General features: G+C 42.3%; 1 protein-coding gene across 4 annotated transcripts in view; it reads right to left on the bottom strand.

The window, feature by feature from the left end:
- Nucleotides 1-12,804: 12,804 nt before the first annotated feature.
- ATG4C (autophagy related 4C cysteine peptidase) overlaps nt 12,805-18,279 on the bottom strand; it is an 83,791-nt gene continuing 78,316 nt past the window's right edge. For all 4 annotated transcript variants that reach the window (XM_020993090.2, XM_020993093.2, XM_020993091.2 and 1 more), the window contains one exon: nt 12,805-14,042. In XM_020993090.2, coding sequence (XP_020848749.1) covers nt 13,875-14,042 — 168 coding nt within the window. In that variant the 3' untranslated portion in view covers nt 12,805-13,874. The remainder of the gene's footprint in view (nt 14,043-18,279) is intronic.

Genomic DNA, 18,279 nt, shown 5'->3' with positions numbered 1-18,279 from the left:
GGGATGGATGCAAGAATACAGGTCATGTTCAGAGAATGGCAGGTCTGTTAGGATATCATAAGAATGTAAATATAAATAAGATTGGAATGATACTGTAGAGGTCCTCGATGTCAGAATAATGTTTTATTTGATAGTCAACAGAGAGCCAGTGAAGGATTTTAAATAGGAGAGAAATATGGTCAGAGCTGTGCTTCAAGGAGTCATACTGCCTTGACCATAACAGGTATTTAACAAGTATCTGTTGAAAGGAAAAGTATATGAAACTTGGTGGTGATGGATGGGACAGATTGGATGGGGGGTGGGGGGTGGGAAGGAACTACCAGCCAGTCAAGAAGCTAATATGGTGAGTGGAGACTACTTCTAGAAGGGAGTTGGGTGGGTAGCAGCATCAAGTTAAGGCTAAGCTAGACCTGAGCATATGTAAGCACAGAAGGAGAAGCCAGTCCATTAGTTGAAGACTGATACTGTTGGAGTGAGGGGAAAAGGGGAGATAATATTTGATGGAACAAAGTTGTAGAAAACTCAGGTAAAGGGATCAAATCCAGAGCTCAAAGAACTCTTCTTGTAAATGTTATCTTTCAGGAGAAACACTTTCAGAAGTGGAATGAAAATACTAAAAGATACTAAGGTAGGATGCAGGAAGTTGAGGGTATTCACAACCTTTGGAATATAGGAATCAAGCATTACCTAGTCAGAGTGAGTGAGGAGCAGGGGATGAGTTGGCGGCCTCAGAAAAAAAGAAAGCTTTTGAAACAACCATTATAGGGAATTCAAGTAGGAATGTTTACTTCCATTGAGTTCCTCTTCCCAATGTTGGTAGCACTAGCACCAAGAGGTTTTTAATTCACATTTTCTGACCTGTGTAACAGTCAACACTGAGGCCATGCACCCAGTGGGCACTCAGATACTGCTAACTGATGATGCCAGCTTTCTAATCTTTTTATTGTCCGGATTCTCTATTAGATCTCCACTCTGAGCTAGCTTTTCTCCTCAACATCTCCTGAAAATGAATTCTCATTGGTCATGAATTTGGTTGGGCTTCTTTCCAATGGTCGCCCTGAAAAATGATGCTTTGTTGAATTTCTTCTTTTATGACCAACCCTGAGATGTGGCTCAGAACTTGCCCTTTGTTGAGGGGACACTTAGCTCCTAAGGTCTTCAGGGTATAAGAGTGAGGGGCATCAAAGGAAATGTTTCTACTGAACTGATAATACCCATGTATTCCTTCCAAATAATCAGTTTCTAACCAATTTTTCCTGTCATGGTGAGGGAAGAAGTGAAATTTTATAACTGCAGCTGTGAATGTTTTGGACCATTGCTTGCCACCAATAATGTTGAAGAGGATTGTAAACGGAAAGAGAGGAAAATGCTAGCTCAGAAACATATCTGCAATACTGGCTCTAAATATAATATTTTTCAAAGTTTATAGGCTAGGAGAAAGTCTTTAAATAACTACGAAAACCACACAAAAGTGCTTAGGCTTTCTAAACTGACTTAGGATTCAAACTAAAATATGACAGGAATTTGTTTTCCAGGACTATTAGGCTGTGTCCAATTTCTCCCCATCTGCTATTTCACCTTTTCAATCTGGGATCTTATGAAACATTGAGGAGAAAATTCAGACTTGGCCTATCAGCTCAAGTGAACAATAGCACGCAATCATCACTGATTGTCAGATTAAGCCAGAGATGATGTCAAATGATAAATGTTTATTTGTCTATAATTTCTTTGAGACAGAAAGGTACTTTTCTTTTCATGGATGGTAATTTTCACTTCTCTGTCCTAATAACTGCCTGAATAAGGCATCATGAATAGCCCACTTCTATTTCTCCATTATTCTTATTCTCAATTTCCCCCTCACCTCATGTCTATTCCATTTTCACCTCTCTCATCTTTGTCTCCAGTTTTTGCAAGTCCTTCCTAGATAGGATATTTTGTTATTTTCCTTCTTTCTCCTTTTTAAAAGTTAGTGTAGTCTTTATAGGTGAATAGAACATATATTACTTATTTCATATCTAAGACACAGCACATCACACACATTATCAGTGGTGAACCTGTGATAAACCAGGACAATTACACTCTTAGGTATGCAGCATTTCTGAATAGCGAATAATAGGAAATAAAAGCAAGAAATTGTAGATGGCGCCAGGCACTATCCTAGGTGCTAGAGATACAAACATAAAAATGAAACAATCTCTGCTTCTGAGGAGCTGCATTCTATAGGGAAGAAACAATATACACAAAGAAGTCAAGAGAAAATATACGCCAAGTATTTTCCACGAGGGAAGAACATACTAACAGGAGATCTCTAAACAGACAAGGCAGCGAAGCCATGAGCTCTGCTACTAAGCATTTACAGTTAGGCAGTGACGTTGTCTTTGTAGATTATGTGGATAAGTGCCTAAAAAGGTTCAGAAATTTGTTTCTTTAACTCTTAAAAGAAAATCCGCAAGTGGACACCACCATTTTTAGTCACTGTGATTCTGAAGACTTTGTTGGACTTGGGGCTGCTGGTAATAATCAGTGGCAAATGTATGTCCCTCCTCCCTTCTAAGGAGGCATTTGGAATTCATTCTCCTTATTTCAAAGCGATAAGATGCCAAAGAAGATGGAAAAGAGACTAGCAATTAAATGAACCAGTGAAATTTATTCTTTTAATTTTAAAACAATAAAAGCAGGATAAACTCTACACTTTATAAATATATCTATATATATACATGCGTTATATATACATACACATATATACATACACACACACACACACACACACACTTCTAGGTGCATTTGCTTTTAGAGGATGTCCTACAGGGAATAGAGTATAGAAACGACCTTAATTTTTAACCCTCTGAAGTTTGCTCTTCACTAGTACAGATTTAATGGGGTTGGTTAATGTAAAGACAGAAAAATGGATACCTCCAGGAAAAAAATTTTGCTATTACTTATAGCATAAAGGATCTTTTCACTCAGTCACTCAGTAAATGATAACTCTCCAGGTTGCCTGCTGGTGGTTAACACATGACAAAGGGGAATTTAAAGTATCAAATCTCATGAAGAACCGAGAGGAGAAATCATAACCATCCAAAAGTCCCATTACGAATTTTAAAAATTCATTTCTGAAATGTTAATGCTCGGATCTCGAGTCTCACAATTGTTGCTTAAGCTGAGGATTCTTCTGATGGAATTTCTCACAGCACACCTGTCTTAGACTCCTGTCCTTTCTGACTTCCCTTGATTCCTAGCTGAAAGAGACCATCCATCAGTTTTACTGAGTTTACCCACTGTCAGAACCTGAAGGGAAAAAAAATCTCTGAGTTCAAAACAAAATCAAAACCCAGAATATACAGTACCTCTAAATTTAGTGATCAGAAGGAAAAGCTACAACCAAGCACAGTGTGCCTTTACCACAGTCTTCCCGACATTTCGTTGGCCCTCTGTAGAGAAGCTGTCTATAAGCATGAACCATTATCATGCAGGTTCATATTTCCTAAAGACAGTGCTATACTCTATTATACTTCAAAGCCATCGCTTAGAATCACAGGATTGTAAATTCAGAAATGGAGGAGACCATGGAGATCATCAGATCCAACCCTTCCAATTTACAGGAAAACAAGTCCAGAAAGGCTTTTCTGAGGTCATGCACGAGGTAAGATTTGAACCCAGGTCCTCCCATTCCAGATCCTCCCCATTTTCTGCTAAATAACAATTGTAGGAATCTAAACATTTCTGGCAAGGTGACAAATCTCTCTATAAGAAACCCCTCAAGGGGCAGCTAGGTAGCACAGTGGATAGAGCACCAGCCCTGAAGTCAGGAGGACCTGAGTTCAAATCCAGCCTCATACCAAACACTTGACACTTACTAGCTATGTGACCCTGGGCAAGTCACTTAACCCCAATTGCCTAAAAGCAAAAAAAAACCAAAAACCCTCAAGCAATATGCTATATACTTCTTTAGGGTTGAATGGGAGAGGAAAAGTTCTTAGGTTATTGGGAGGGCTCTGAATAAAGATAATACATGAATTTTTATTGTCATTCAATCGTTTTGATTGTGTCCAACTCTCCATGATCCCATTTGGGGTTTTTTTTGGCAAAGTCACCAGAATGATTTGTCATTTCCTTCTCCAGCTCATTTTCAAGATGAGGAGACTGAGGAAAACAGTTAAGTGACTTGCCCAAGGTCATACAGCTAGTAAGTGTCTGAAGTCAGATTTGAACTCAGGAAGATGAGTCTTCCTGATTCCAGGACCGATGTTCTGTGTGCTATGGCACCGCCTCATGGGTATTTGCCTTTTCTTCGTTTTTTAAAAGTTATGAGCTTTCATGTCAATCTATTAATTTTTAAATCAATAAGGATAGCTGTATAAAAGTTTGAAAGAAATTAAAGTATAGCATATATGGGCAGCAGGAAATGGTGGCTAGAAAGCTGGCCTCAAAGCTAAGACCTGGGTTCTAGACTTGCCCTCTGTCACATACTAGCTGTATGACCCTGGGTAAGTCACTTCACTTTTCCTTGTTCTAGACAATTAAGACTATACATTGCAGAGCTGGTACTCATCTGCATTGGCAGAGGAAAGTCCTCACTGGGAGCTGCCTGTGCCCGGTCTTTCTCTTTTCAATGCTAAGTACATCCGTGCTAGGACTACCTGATCCGTTCATTTTTATTAGCTTTCACAAAGAAACATTTACTTTGAAAGCACCAAACAAGCATACAAACTGCTTCGCTCAGTTCCTCTAGGCAAGAGGTCTAGGTCAGTTCAGATGCAAAAGAAATGCAACATGAACATTTCTACTAGACAGGAGCAATTTATTAATTTCTAAATCAGTCAGTGTAGTCTTGTTTGAAGAAATTCAACTATGGCCTCCTTAGATAGAGCAATGGACTTGGAGTCAGAAACATCTGAGTTCCAACCCTGCTTCAGGCAGTTATTACAGCAGGATGACCCTGGGCAAGTCACTTAACTTCTGTCTGCTTCAGTTTCCTCATCTATAAAATAGAGATAACCACAACACTTTTGTTGTGGTGGTTTGTTGCATGGTAACACTCTGCAAACCTTAAAGTGCTATATAAATATAATTAGACCAATGAAACCAAAAGTCCAGTCCCTATCCCTACCATGTATAAACATGTATATAGGCTGTCCATTTGTATCTTGTTTGCTATTCAATGGCATACTTTTTTATTTTATTAATTTATTTTTAGTTTTCAACATTTACTTCCATAAGCTTTCGAGTTTTAAATTTTCTCCCCCTCCCTCTCCGCCTCCTTCCCCAAGACAGTGGGCAATCTGATATAGGCTCTACATATACATTCAATGGTATACATTTAATATTCCAGTTTTCAACCATCAAGTCCACCCAATGCTATTTACTGTAAGGGACCAAACTGCAGAGTATTTTTTCAAATGAAATTAAAAGAAAAATAAATACCGTCTCTTAGGAGATTGTTTACTCCCTCATCCGGGCCAGATGAATGAATGCATCAGCCTCCGTACCCACACTTGAATTCATTCTCCTATCGTACTGAGCTCTACATGCACAGCACTGAGTCCATATCCTCACTGGAACCAGAATCACAAAATCTCAGAGTTAGAAAGGACTTCAAAGGCCATTTTCTAGTCCAATCTGTTACCTGGGGGAAAAAATCCCCTTTAAAACATCTCCAGAGGGAAGCTAGGTGATGCAGTGAATAAAGCCCTGGAGTCAGGAGGACCTGAGTTAAAATCCAGCCTCAGACACTTCCTAGCTGTATGACTATGGGCAAGTCACTTCACCCCAATTGCCTCCAAAAATAAAATAAAAGATATGCAACAAAGATGAGAGATCTCCAAGGAAGAGGAGCCCACACCCTCCAGAGCAGCCCATTCCACTTTGGGATGGCTCTCATCCTAGGAAGTTTTTCTTGATGTGAAGACTAAGCTTGCCTCTCTTTTATATCCCCCTGTCTGCCTCCTGCAGCCAAGCGGAAAAAGTCTAATCATCTCCAAAACAGCTCTCACATTCTCCCTGAGTCTTCTGTTCTCTGGGCTAAAACCCCACAGTTCCTTTAAATGATCTATATATGGAATCACCTCTTGGTCCTTCACCACCCTGATTGCCCTTCTGTGGATGCTCTTCCAAAAGGTGGCCCCCAGAATTGAACATAATGCTACAGTTACAGTCTGACCAGCCAATCCATCACCTCCTAAATCTTGGGTGCCATGCCTATCTCAATATGTCATGGTATTACTTTTGTTTTCTTGGCTGACAGAGCACACAATTAACTCATATTAAACTAGTTGTGCACCAAAATCCCCATATATCTTTTATAGAAAAAAAGAAGTGTTGCCTAAGCACACTCCCCTCATACAATACTTAGGAATGTAGTTTCTTGAACCCAGATGTGACACTTCACATTTCTCCACATTAAATTTCATCTTATTAGATTCAGCCCAATGCTCTAGCCTAGATCATTTTGGGATCCTGACTCTGTCACTCAGTGTACCAGCTATCCCTCCCTGCTTGGCATCATCAGCAAAAGAGATAACCATGCCACCCCGTGCCTTTACCCAAGCAATTGATAACCAGCAGAAATCCTTTGGCGTCCTCCCACTAGGCACCTTCAAAGTCAGCACCGACCCACTGACATTCAACCAGTCCTGAGTCCCCTTAATGAAACCATCCAACCGCCGTGTCACCATCACCTCCAAGGAAAGCATCAGACATGTTGTCAGATACTGTGCTGACATCCATGAAAACTCTTCTACAGCACTTCCCTACCCCCTTGTCTAGTGACCTTGTCCAGAAGGCCTTAGAGCCAAGGTGTGCCATGACCCATTCATGACAACATCATGCAGGCTTTTTGCTATCATGGCTTCATTTTCTACATGTTCCCTAACCAACCCTCCAATACACATCTCAGAATTTTGCCAAGAATCAAAAATAAGCTACTGGCCTCTAGGTTATACACTCCACTCTTTTTCTTTAAAAAATCAAATCAAATCAGGACATTTCCCCAGCTTTAATCCTGTGGAACCTCTGGCCAAGGAACTTTCTCTGTCCAGGATCTTTCAAAGATTCAATGACAATGACTCAATAATCCCATCAGACTGTTGCTGCTGCTGCTACCACTGTTTTCCATACCTGAAGATATAGTTCATCTAGGCCCAGTGATCTGAACCCATCCAGTTTAAGTAGTTAGGTGTTCTCCAACTCTCCGCCTACCTATCTTTGGTATGAACTACCTATTACCTATTTTTGTTTTAGTCATTTCTAAGTCAAAGGTCATTCTCCTTGGCAGAAACAAGAGTTACAACAATTAGGGTTCTGTCTTTTCTTCATTATCCATTGTCACTGCCTATCCAAGTCACCTAGGTACTGCAGTGGATAGAATGCTGGGCCTGGAGTCAGGAAGACCTAAGTTCAAGCCCGGACACTAACTAGCCATGTGATGCGGGGCAAGTCATTTAATCCTGTTTGCCTCCGTTTCTTCATCTGTAAAACGAGCTAGAGAAGGAAATGGCAAACCACTCCGGGATCTTCGGGGACAAACCCCCAAATGGGGTCACAAAGAGTGGGACACGCCTGAATAATGACGGAAAAGCAACAACTTCTCTCCAGGCTGGACTCCTGACTTCCAGTCTTATTGTACCATGCCCCAGAACCATCTTTGACCTGGAAGCTCACTCCACTCCTGGAATTCACACACTGGAAATGCCTCCACCTTTGCAGTGTCCCCCATTGGAATGTCAGCTCCTTGAGGTCAGGGGACTATGTTTCTGCTCGTATTTGTATCCCCAGCACTTAGCACAGTGCCAGGCACATAAGCGCTGAACAAGCAAAGACAGGCTCTAAGGCCTCCTGGACAAGGTCACTAGACTAGGGGGTAGGGAAATGCCGCAGAAGAGTTTTCATGGACGTCAGCACAGTATTTGACAATATCTCTGATGCTTTCCTTGTAGAAGGTGATGGCAACATGGTGGTTGGATGGTTTCAGTAAGGGCCTTGAAAACTGATCAGAGGAGTTCATGTCTGATCCCATGGCAACAGGAAGGCGTTAGAGTTTGTTAAGCTGAGGTTTGTGGTGACCAGGCTCGAGCTCAAAGAAAATTACTTTGGTACTGGTACGGGGAGAAGGGTCTGTAGTAAGGACAAACAAGGTAGCGAGTTCAATTAGAAGATCATTGCAGTGACGTAGGGGACAAGTGACAAGCGCCTGGACCAGAGGTGTGCTAGAAAACATTTAACAACTGGCTCACTGAAAAGCAACACAAACTTTAAAAGTTTAATTTGCATTATTATTAACATTTTCTTAAGTCTAGTCCAATAGCAAAGCAATATACTAAGCCCTGATTTGTATCTGCTGATTTCCAAGGAGTAAATAAACACTCACACTGAAAATTTAATGATTGGCTTAGCCAGTAAAAGCTGGCTGTCCAGTATTAAAGTAGCAGTCATGTGGTTGGAGAAAAAAGACCAAGTGCTGGAATCATTGAGCATGTAGAAATAGCAAGATTTGGCAAATGACTGAATATATAGGGAATTAAAGATAACACCAAGTTCACAAACTTGGAAGACTTAGGATGGTTGGGCCTCCAACAGAAATGAGAAAGTTTGAAAGAGGAAAGGATTTGGGGAGAAAGATGATGAGTTCTATTTTGGACATTCTGAGTTTGGAACATTTATGGGCTAGCCAGTTTGAAATGTCCAATGGGCAATTAATAATGAAGGATTGAAGCTTAAGGGAGAGACGAGGACCAGACACAGCTCTGAGAGTTCTTAAACCAGTGATCATGATTAAACCCCTAAGAGTAGATGAGGTCACCATGAAAAAAATTATAAGAGGGAGGAGAGGGCCCAAGGAAGAGCTACTCACCATCAGCGGGGTGTGATATGAATGATTAACCAGCAAGGAGACTGAGTAGTCAGAAAGGCAGGAGAACCAGCAGAGAGGGGACCAGAGAGGAGTATCTACCACTCAGAGGGTAGACAAGTATCAAATGCATTAGTAGGTCCAGAAGGGTGAGGCCTGAAGATGCCATCAGATTTTGTAATTAAGAGATCATTAGGAACTGGGGAGAGAGTAGAGTCGGGCAAATGATGTCAGAAGTCAGATTGCAAAGGGTGGAGAAATGAGGAGAAGAAACAGAGGCAATGGTTTGGCTGGAAAAGGGAAGAGAAATAAAGGATGACAGCTTGAAGGGATGATAGGGCCTAGTGAAGACTTTCTACAGAGGAGGAGATGGGCATGTTTGGGAAAGGAACCAGTGAACAGGCAGAGGTTAGAGATCAGAGACACAAAGAATTTGCCCATTACAGTCAACTAGAGAAGACAGGACAAGATGAGATTAAGGGTAAATGGCATTTTCCATCTGGCTGTCTTCCTTTGGATTTCTCCATCATGGAGGTTCTCCATCATCCAGAAACTTTGTTGTCAAGAACCTCGTCATTCTAGAAGACTGCATCATCTTGGACTCATCCATCTTCAGTACCCTCAGGCCTCTCTGTCCCTCAGAACGCGAGGTGCCAAAAGCTCTTCACAAAGCCTCCATTTAAGGAGGGCACCCAGGTGTGCCATCTCTTCACTTCCCACCCACCTGGACTTCTTTGGCCCCAGGGAGCACCTTTCCCTCTGCCTTTTCAGTTTTCTTTCACGTGTATCCTTCCCCTTTCCAGTTATATTGTAAGCGCCTTGAGGGCAGGGGTGTCTTTCTCTTTCATACTTCTATCCCTGGCTCTTAGCACACTTTTTGACACATAGTTAAGTAGTTCATTGTCTGACTGGCACATACAGAAGGCTTAGCCTCAGCAAGGGACACTTCATTATCAGAGATAGGAGAAAGGAGGGAAGAAGGAGGGATGACATCAAGGGACTTTGAGATGAAAAGAAGGCGAAGAGTGGAAGCTCACAATGAATGACCTAAGTTTTCTTGGTAAAATGTTGAGATCTGCAGCTAAAAGAGGATAGGAAATGGTATGGGAGGCTTGAGGAAAGAAGAAAAATATTTGGGAAAGCTTTTGGAAAGAGGGAGAGACAGAGAGACAGAGAGAGAGACACAGAGAAAGACACAGAGAGGAGAGAGCCAGAGAGACATAGAGTCAGAAAGACAGAGATACAGAGAGATGGAGAGGAGAAAGAAAGAGTGAGACAGAGACAGAAACAGACAGACAGCGGAGAGAGACAGAGAGGGAAGGAGGGAAGAAGGGGGGGAGAGGCGGAGAGAGAGAGAGAGAGAGAGAGAGAGAGAGAGAGAGAGAGAGAGAGAGAGAGAGAGAGAGAGAGAGAGAGAATCACTTAAGGAGAAATAAAAGATTTCTTTGCCATAGTGAGGACCCAATTGAAGCTGGTTAACAACATGTTTAGGACCCAAATGACATTCCATTCAGCAGCACGAGTAAAAACAGAGGAGGCAGATGACAGGTTTGTCAAGGGACAGGACAAGGGGACAAGGGATTTGAGCAGGGGCTGGAGTAGGGGAAATTTGCTATGAGGTAAAGGCTGGAAAGGAAGGGAAGTCAGAGAAAAAGGAAAGAACTAGCTTGGGAAAGTACTGAGGGACAGAAAGGTCAGCAGTTTCAAGGGTTAAGAATGGATATAGGAGGAGTGAGATATAGGAAGAAGGGATGGCAGGAAGTTATCATATAGAGGAATGTCAAGAGCTTTTCTTTAGGGACGTAATGATGAGATCTAGTGTGTGACCACTAACCCCATTTTACAGATGAGAAAACAGCCCCTGTAGGTTGTGACCTGCCCAAGGTCACATAGGCAAGTGCCAGAGGAAGGATTTGAACCCAGGTGCACTGACTATAGGGTGAGTATTCTTTCTACTGGATCAGGTTGAGGTTAACTCCCAGGTTAACAACCAGGTGACTGGAAAAAATGGTGGTGCCCTGGAGAGAAACAGACATTCTGAAGAAGAGCTGCTTTCAGGAAAAACAATGAGTTCAAATTTGGACATAGGATCAGAACTAAACCTGAAAAGGAAACTTGAAGCCTTCAAACCAACCCCATCATCCAAAAGATGAAAAAACTTGGGCCCAAAGAGTGACTTGCTCAAGGTCACACGCGTTAAGTCTGAGACGTGTATTGTGGACTGAATTCAAAATGCCCAATAGTTGATTCAAGACTGGGGATCAGGAATGCATATAGAGACCAGGGCATCAGCGGAATAGAGTTGAGAACTGAACCTATGAAAGCTGATGAGATCTTCAAGAAATTGTTGGGATACAGCGCTGAGGTACGGGGGTACAGGTGAGGGCACAGGGAATGGACAGTGGTCCAGGAGAGGAGACTGAAGACAGGCTGCAGCAGAACCAAGAGTTTAATGTCACAAAAACCCAGAGCGCAGCAGGAACACGCAGCCAATAGCAACCAATACAGCTGATATTCGGTTATCTATGGGATGATGTTGAAGACAAATGTCCTTAGTATATAAATGGAATAGCTTTGCTCAGACTACAATGTTATCTGCTTTTACCTATTATTATTTACCTCTATTTTATATATAATATACATAATATACCTACACACTATATACCTATATTTACCTATAATTATTAGTTTACTGATTTTACTGTACAGTTAGAAGGAATCGAAAGAGGATGAAAATATTGCAGTTTATCATAGTATTTAATAGTTTGCCTTTTAACTGTACAGTTATAGGCACTATTTAATAGAGAAATTGTAAAATCAGTCTCAGTCCTCCTAGAGACGTACTTGTTTGAGGAATTTATGGTGAGGACTGTGACCAGGACATTCATGATACAACAAAAAAGCAATAGAAGCTCGTAGGGCATGCCCCGCTCTGTGAAAATTGAGCATCACACATCGTTTATGACCTCAAAATTCAAGAAATCTATGCATTCCAGGTGTGGTGCTTCAGGAAGTGTTTTGATAAATAGAGAGCATCCAGAGGCAGGCAACCAGAATTGCAACGGGCTGTGAGTCCATTCCAAATGAAAGCACAGAAGGAAATGCGGCTGTTTAGCCTGGAAAGAGAAGACTCAGGGTAGACATGATGGTTGCCTTTGAGGACCTGAAAGGCCCTGGTGTGGAAGAGGGATAAGTCTTCTTCGGCTTGGTGTCAGAAAGCAGGACAGAAGGACAAGCATGGGGAAGGAGTTCAAAAGGCGCCAATTTAAGCTTCATAACAGGAGAAGCTTTCTACTAATTAGAGCAATCTAAAGTGGAATCGTGGAGTTTTTAAGAGTTGGAAGACCCCCCCCCAATGACCGTTTAGTCCAACCCAATTCCCAACATACCACACCCGACAAATGGTCCTCAAGCTTTTGTTTAAAGACCTCCCCGGAGGAGGAGTGGGCTACTTCGAGGGGTGGTGGGCTCCCCCTCCAGGAGATACCCCAGGACAGGCTAGATAATCACAGGCTGGGTTTTTGTAATGAGGACTCCTTTTTGGGTTAAATGAGACAGCTACCAAAGTCCCTCCCAGCTCTGAATTCTATGGTTCTTTGGCCTAACTTTCTGGGATTTTAGAGTGTTTTCATTATTGAAGTAAACCATCTTCATTCCAAAATGTCGCACTGGTCTTACAAGAAAGGAGTTCACCCCACACAGCCGGTGTTCCAGCTGTTGTAGACTACGAAGTCGCCTTTATGATAAGAGACCAGTGACTTCAGAGGACACACAAGCACCTTTACAAATACACCACCTTTTCCATTGAGCCATGGAAGCTCCATAAAAAAGTTAATATTTTGCTTGTAGAGCAATAATACTATTTGCCTTTATTACAAATCAACAGGATTCATTTGAGAAATGATTCTCTCAAATGAAAGGACTAAAATAATCCCAACATTAAAACCAAAGCTAAGGCATTTAATGTTCTCACATCTTTATTAACGCATTTGTTTTACAATCCTGGCTCCATAATAGCTCTGGTACTTTTAAATCACAAATTTGCTCTTAGTGAAAGCGTACTACAACTTAAGGAAGATTTACCTCGTAGATAGCCTCGGTGACTGAACACCCGCACAAATGCACGCTGATTTACAGTCATGGCAGAGAGACCCGAGGATGGACAGCTCCCAAACAAGGATATTTACTGGCTTCCCCCCTCCAGGTTTTCAGCCTAGATTGTAATGCTACAGCAGCACAAGCAGAGTCTTAATAAAATTACACGGTTGAGACAGGAAACAAACATCGTTCCCAGGTAATAATTGCCTTTACCTGGCTTGACTGGTTGTAGTTAATATTAATAACATCAGCTTTAAAAAATGTGGGGAAAGCCAATACTTTGTAGTCATTTCTCATAAGAAGGTTCCATCTTAAGCTTAAGGAACAGCCATTATGAAATCTTACTGCTAAATAGTATCTTAACTCACAATTCTGCCAATATAATTGTACCTGTTACAGTGAGTAATTGCTATTCAGACTGAACAAGGAACAACTGGATGGACACTTTGGTTGTATTAAACACGTGGAGGTGAAGGCCATGTAGCATCAGGGGTTAACTGTCCAGTCTCGTCCATCAGCAAGACAAGTTTAAATCTTGGATGGTGTACAGTGGCCTCGGGCCCCAGGATCACAGATGGGCAAAACAAAACCCCCAGGCCACTCACAGTAAACGGGTCCAAGATCTACAGGACTATGGGGGATTCATTCGGAAAACATATACACAGATCATCCACCACCCACTCAGCCATATTAGCCAGGACTGCCAGACTTTCATTAGCAACAAAGATTCTTTCAATCAGTCGCTTTCAGAAATACACACATCTTTAAAAATGTATATTTTCAAATGCTCTTTTGTGAAAGAATGTAAAAAAAAATCACTAAAATATTTACAAAAATAGATCAGTTTCTGTGTTGTAGGTTTCTCTCATTTTTTTCTTTATTTTCAAAGAAGTGTTCTGAGTAACTACGAATACCCTAATGCAAAATGTCCTCAGAGCAAGACAAACTCTTCTGTGCTAAATCTTTTCAATTTTTTCTTTTCGTCTTCTGAGAAAAGGTCGTCTTCATTGGTTGGAGTAGAGGTGAAATCATAGTCTCTGGCATGACCCTTGACAAAAGTAAATAAAGGGTATTTCTCTCTGGAGGAGGCTTTCAGTACCTGCGAAAAAGACAGAGAACACACCCTTAATTGGGACAGAATCAAGCAATCAGGCCTCATCGTAGCACAGACGGGAAGGCTATGATGATGTCCCTTCCTGGGGTCACTGTAAGGAAATCCCTTTGTAAACGAGTGGTTCTTTCTACAACTTTGTTGGTAGTTCTCCTGCAATTCCTGGCATAAGTTAGTAGATTATAACGGACGCTCATCATCTTCTTTGTGTGTGCAAACAGTCATCTGAAGTCATCCCATACAGACTGCCTCCTATTGAGGCATGCGTCATTTGGACAGCAGATTTGTACTTCCTAGAATTTTTTTTAACTGTTCACAACTCAAGTGGTCTACGACAACAATCCACTTTGGAAAAATAGTCATTAACTGATTCAGCAGCTCCTTCCTTTCATGAGCATATGAGTAAGATTTGAATTAAGACTAACCGTGGAAGCCCAATTAACAACAGAAAACACACTCTCTACTGAAAGAAAGGTTTTGCATGGGTTCTCTGTATAGGAGAAGAGTACTGAAAGCAAACTGACTGTGCAAGTTCTGAGTATGATCGCTTCAATTGTAATTTGTTAAAGAAAAAAAAAAGACTACTTCAGCAGATAAAATTAAATCTCCTAGCATGTCAACATGCTATGTGGAAGATCCTTAACAAAGCTTTTAAATTTTGTTTACTACTCCTTTTAAACTTTAATTCCATATATGCATAGTGCAACATACATATGTAATCTATAATAATTTAAAAAAACCCAAAACCTTGGATGAGATCAATGAAATGCTAAGATCCCCAAATAGAAATTTAGGCAGTGTTATTTAGAAAAGCATCCAGTGTTATAAAATCAAGCTTGAAGCAAAAATTAGATTCTACACTTTTTATGATGCTTTTCTATTTTTCACTTTAGTCTAATCTATTATAATTACATCCTACCAAAAGAAAGAGGAAAGGGAAAGAAAGCAAATAATCAAAGAGAAAGACCAGAAATGTGCAGATTTGACAAATAAGAAATGGGGGACAGCGGATGAAAATGCTCATGACTAATCATGGATTCTTCCCCTCCTGGCCACAGATTCCAAGGATGTGGCTGGGATTCTGCCCAAAGTTACTGCCATTTTATGAACATTTCATGGCATTGATAAAAATCCAGAATCTAATGGGCAGGTGTCCATATCATTTGCTCAGAGACAGTCAGGGGAAAGCCAGCAACAATCATTGCTTATGGGACTTCTTTCAAGTTCAACAAAAGTCTTTGGCTCACGAGTATGATTTCTGAGACCAATGGGCTTGAGTTTAAAACCTGGGACCCTGGGCAAAGTGTGTAGAAAGAGTGCTTTTTACCTAGTGGTGCTTGGAAATTAAATCCCCTGCCCCATCTACCAAAAAGAGTGGGGGAGAGGAGGGGCAGGACTACACAATAGAGGGAAAGGTAACCTTCAGGTCAGAAAGACTGGTTTCAAGCCTTGTCTCTGACACACACTATGGGAAAATAGCCCTTAACTTCTTAGCATTGAGAATAATTCTCTTAGTCGATAAGTTACAGCCAAGGCGCACATCTGTACAAATGGAAGACATTTCCAAGCGGAGAGTTTTCCATGCCTAGAAATAAGAGGCCCCAACCTACCTGTCATTTATTTTTACAAACCAAACAGATCTAAGTTTACAATGAGGTCCACAAATCCATGAATAAGCTCTTAGGTGCCTGCTATGTGTCAGGCCCGGTACCAGGTGTAGGGGGACAGCAAAGATAAGAAAGAGGTCATTGAAAGAGCTCGCTCTCCTGTATTATGGACACAGGGTTGTGCTTTCCTCTAGCAAGAGGAGGTGGCCCAGAAATAGAAAAAACCGGAGAAATTACAATGCTCTTCTTTAGACACAGGATCACAGACTCAGAGCCGGAAAGGAACTCTAGGAAGGATCATCCCAAATCTGACAGAGGAAAAGGAGGATCAGAAAAGGGAAAGGTCTTTGTTCTAGGGTCACAAGTTCCTTTAGCCATGAGCAATGATTCTAATGGATTACTAATTCTTACCCAATGTCATTTCTTCATTATTTTGTTTTGTTTAAGACTAGCTCAAGAAGTCAACAAACATTCATAAAGCTCTAATTTTATGCCAGAGCTGTGCTAGTACTGTGAATATAAATACAAGCAGGAAGTCAGTCCCTGCCCTCAAGAAGCTTACATTCTAATTTGTGAAGACAACCCATAAAAAAAGTTCAGAGCAGGGGAAGGGAGAGAAGGCATCCTCCCAGGACTATGGAAAAGAAAGTCTAAGTCAGGAGTGAAGGCTGGAGAGCAATGAAGACAAGGCAGGCCTAGGCAGGTCCCTAAAATGGCAGTTCTAGGAGGAAGGGCCACAGGGCCTCCAGTAAGAGAAGTGCAGGGGCAAAGTGAGGTTCCAGGATGGGGACACTTCTGTGGCATAGCAGTGAACCAGGAACACAGCCTGGAACCTGCCCAGGCTAGAACTTCAGGGGTGACTCATGGGCCCTGTGCTCCCAAGGGCTCACCACATGAATGCTTAACTTGGGATGGACAGCCCACTGCAGCTAAGGCCCCCCAAGGTCAAGTGAAGTGCCAGCCTCAGCTTCCCAGGTGTGCCCCACCATCATCAGCTTCTTATCAGTGCATAGCCAAACCTACGCAGAAGCTGCCATGATGTATCACGTTCAACTCTGGAAGACAATGAAGAGATATGGGCGACATTCCTGGACTTCTCCCATGTTGCAATAATTGTGTCATTTGGTTATGTGATGCCCTAAAGTGACAATACAACTCAAATCAAATGCTGGCAAGGCCTCCCGCAGCCAGGCCCAGCAACAGTGCCCTGGACGTGGGAAACGCATAGTAAAGGTTTGTTTCCCTGAGTCAGGCTCATTCTACACTAGGGACAATTCGTTCTCTTGCCATTTTATTTTCTTAAAAGTGATTCAGAATCACAGAATCTCTGAGTTACCACAGGGGGACCTCACGTGCCATCTGGCCCAGACCGTAACTGAAGAAGAATGCACTCCTCCGTCAGACTGTAAGCTCTGTGAAGGCAGAGGCTATTTTCTGCTTTTCTCTGTATCCCCACCACCTGGCACACACCAGGCACTTAATAAATACTTGCTAACTTGCCTTGATTACAATACACCCTACTATAGGTCAAGCAGCCTTTTTGCTTGCAGATCTCTGGGAGGAGGACCTAGGCTACCTCCCAAGTCAGTCTCTTCTGCTTTCAGATAATTCCAATTATTAGGAAGTTTCTCCTTATACTGAGCTGAAATCTGCCTCCTGGCACCATCTGCCAAGTCCTTCTTATCTCTGCACTCAGGAAAGCAAGTTCAGATAACTGAAGACAACAATCCCAGCTACCGAAGCCTCTCCTTCAAGCTAAACAGCCTCTGTTCCTTTGCTACTCTTCATAGGAGCTGAAGCCATTCTGTCTCCAAGGTCACCAGTGTTCCCTTTACTGCCAAATCCAAGGCCTTTTCTCCAGCCTCATCCTCCTTGGCCTCTCTGAAGCCACGGACATGAATGGCCAGCCTCTCTTTCTGGATCCTTTCTCCTCCTGGGGCCTTTAGCCCCCTTCCCCTTGTGTTTTCATTTCTTCTAATGGGACCAAATCTTCATTCCCTTTGTAGGTTCCTCCCACCTTCGCTGCAAAGGTGCCACCCAGGCGCAGGCCTGCACCTTGCTCATCTCCTCTGCGCTCCTTGTTGGAATGATCTCATCAGCTCCCAAGAATCACTCTCCTCCCAAGCTACACAGCCAACCCTGGCCACTCTGCTAGGCTCTCATCAATCTCAAATTGCCTCGACATCACCTCTCAGATACTTCTTACACACTTCCAACTCGAACTGTTCAGGAGAAAACTCATTAACTTTCCATCAAGCCACTATTCTTCCCCACTTCCTTATTTCTCTTTAAGGGGACAATCTCTCTTCCAGCCACCAGGTTGGCAACCCAGGAGTCACCTGGTATTATTTCCTCTCCCTCACTCCCCATTTCAAACCCATTGCAAGTCTTAGTTTTTCAGTTCATCTCCTCGAGATCTTTTGGACCTCTCCCTTCTCTCTCCACCACCCTATAACCACCCATGTTGGGTCCTTATCACCACTCGTGTAGACCATTAGGATGGCCTCCTGGCTGGTGCCCCTGCCCCATCTTCCCCTTCCCGGATCCATCTTCCACACAAACAGACGGACCAGGCGACTCCTCCGCACAGGAGGCTTCATGGCTCCCCACTGCCTTCA

The sequence above is a fragment of the Phascolarctos cinereus genome, unplaced genomic scaffold, assembly GCF_003287225.1.
Source record: "Phascolarctos cinereus isolate Bilbo 61053 unplaced genomic scaffold, phaCin_HiC Scaffold_5;HRSCAF=322, whole genome shotgun sequence".
In the NCBI taxonomy this organism is placed as follows: Eukaryota; Metazoa; Chordata; class Mammalia; order Diprotodontia; family Phascolarctidae; genus Phascolarctos; species Phascolarctos cinereus.
This window is presented reverse-complemented; position numbering and strand designations above follow the sequence as displayed.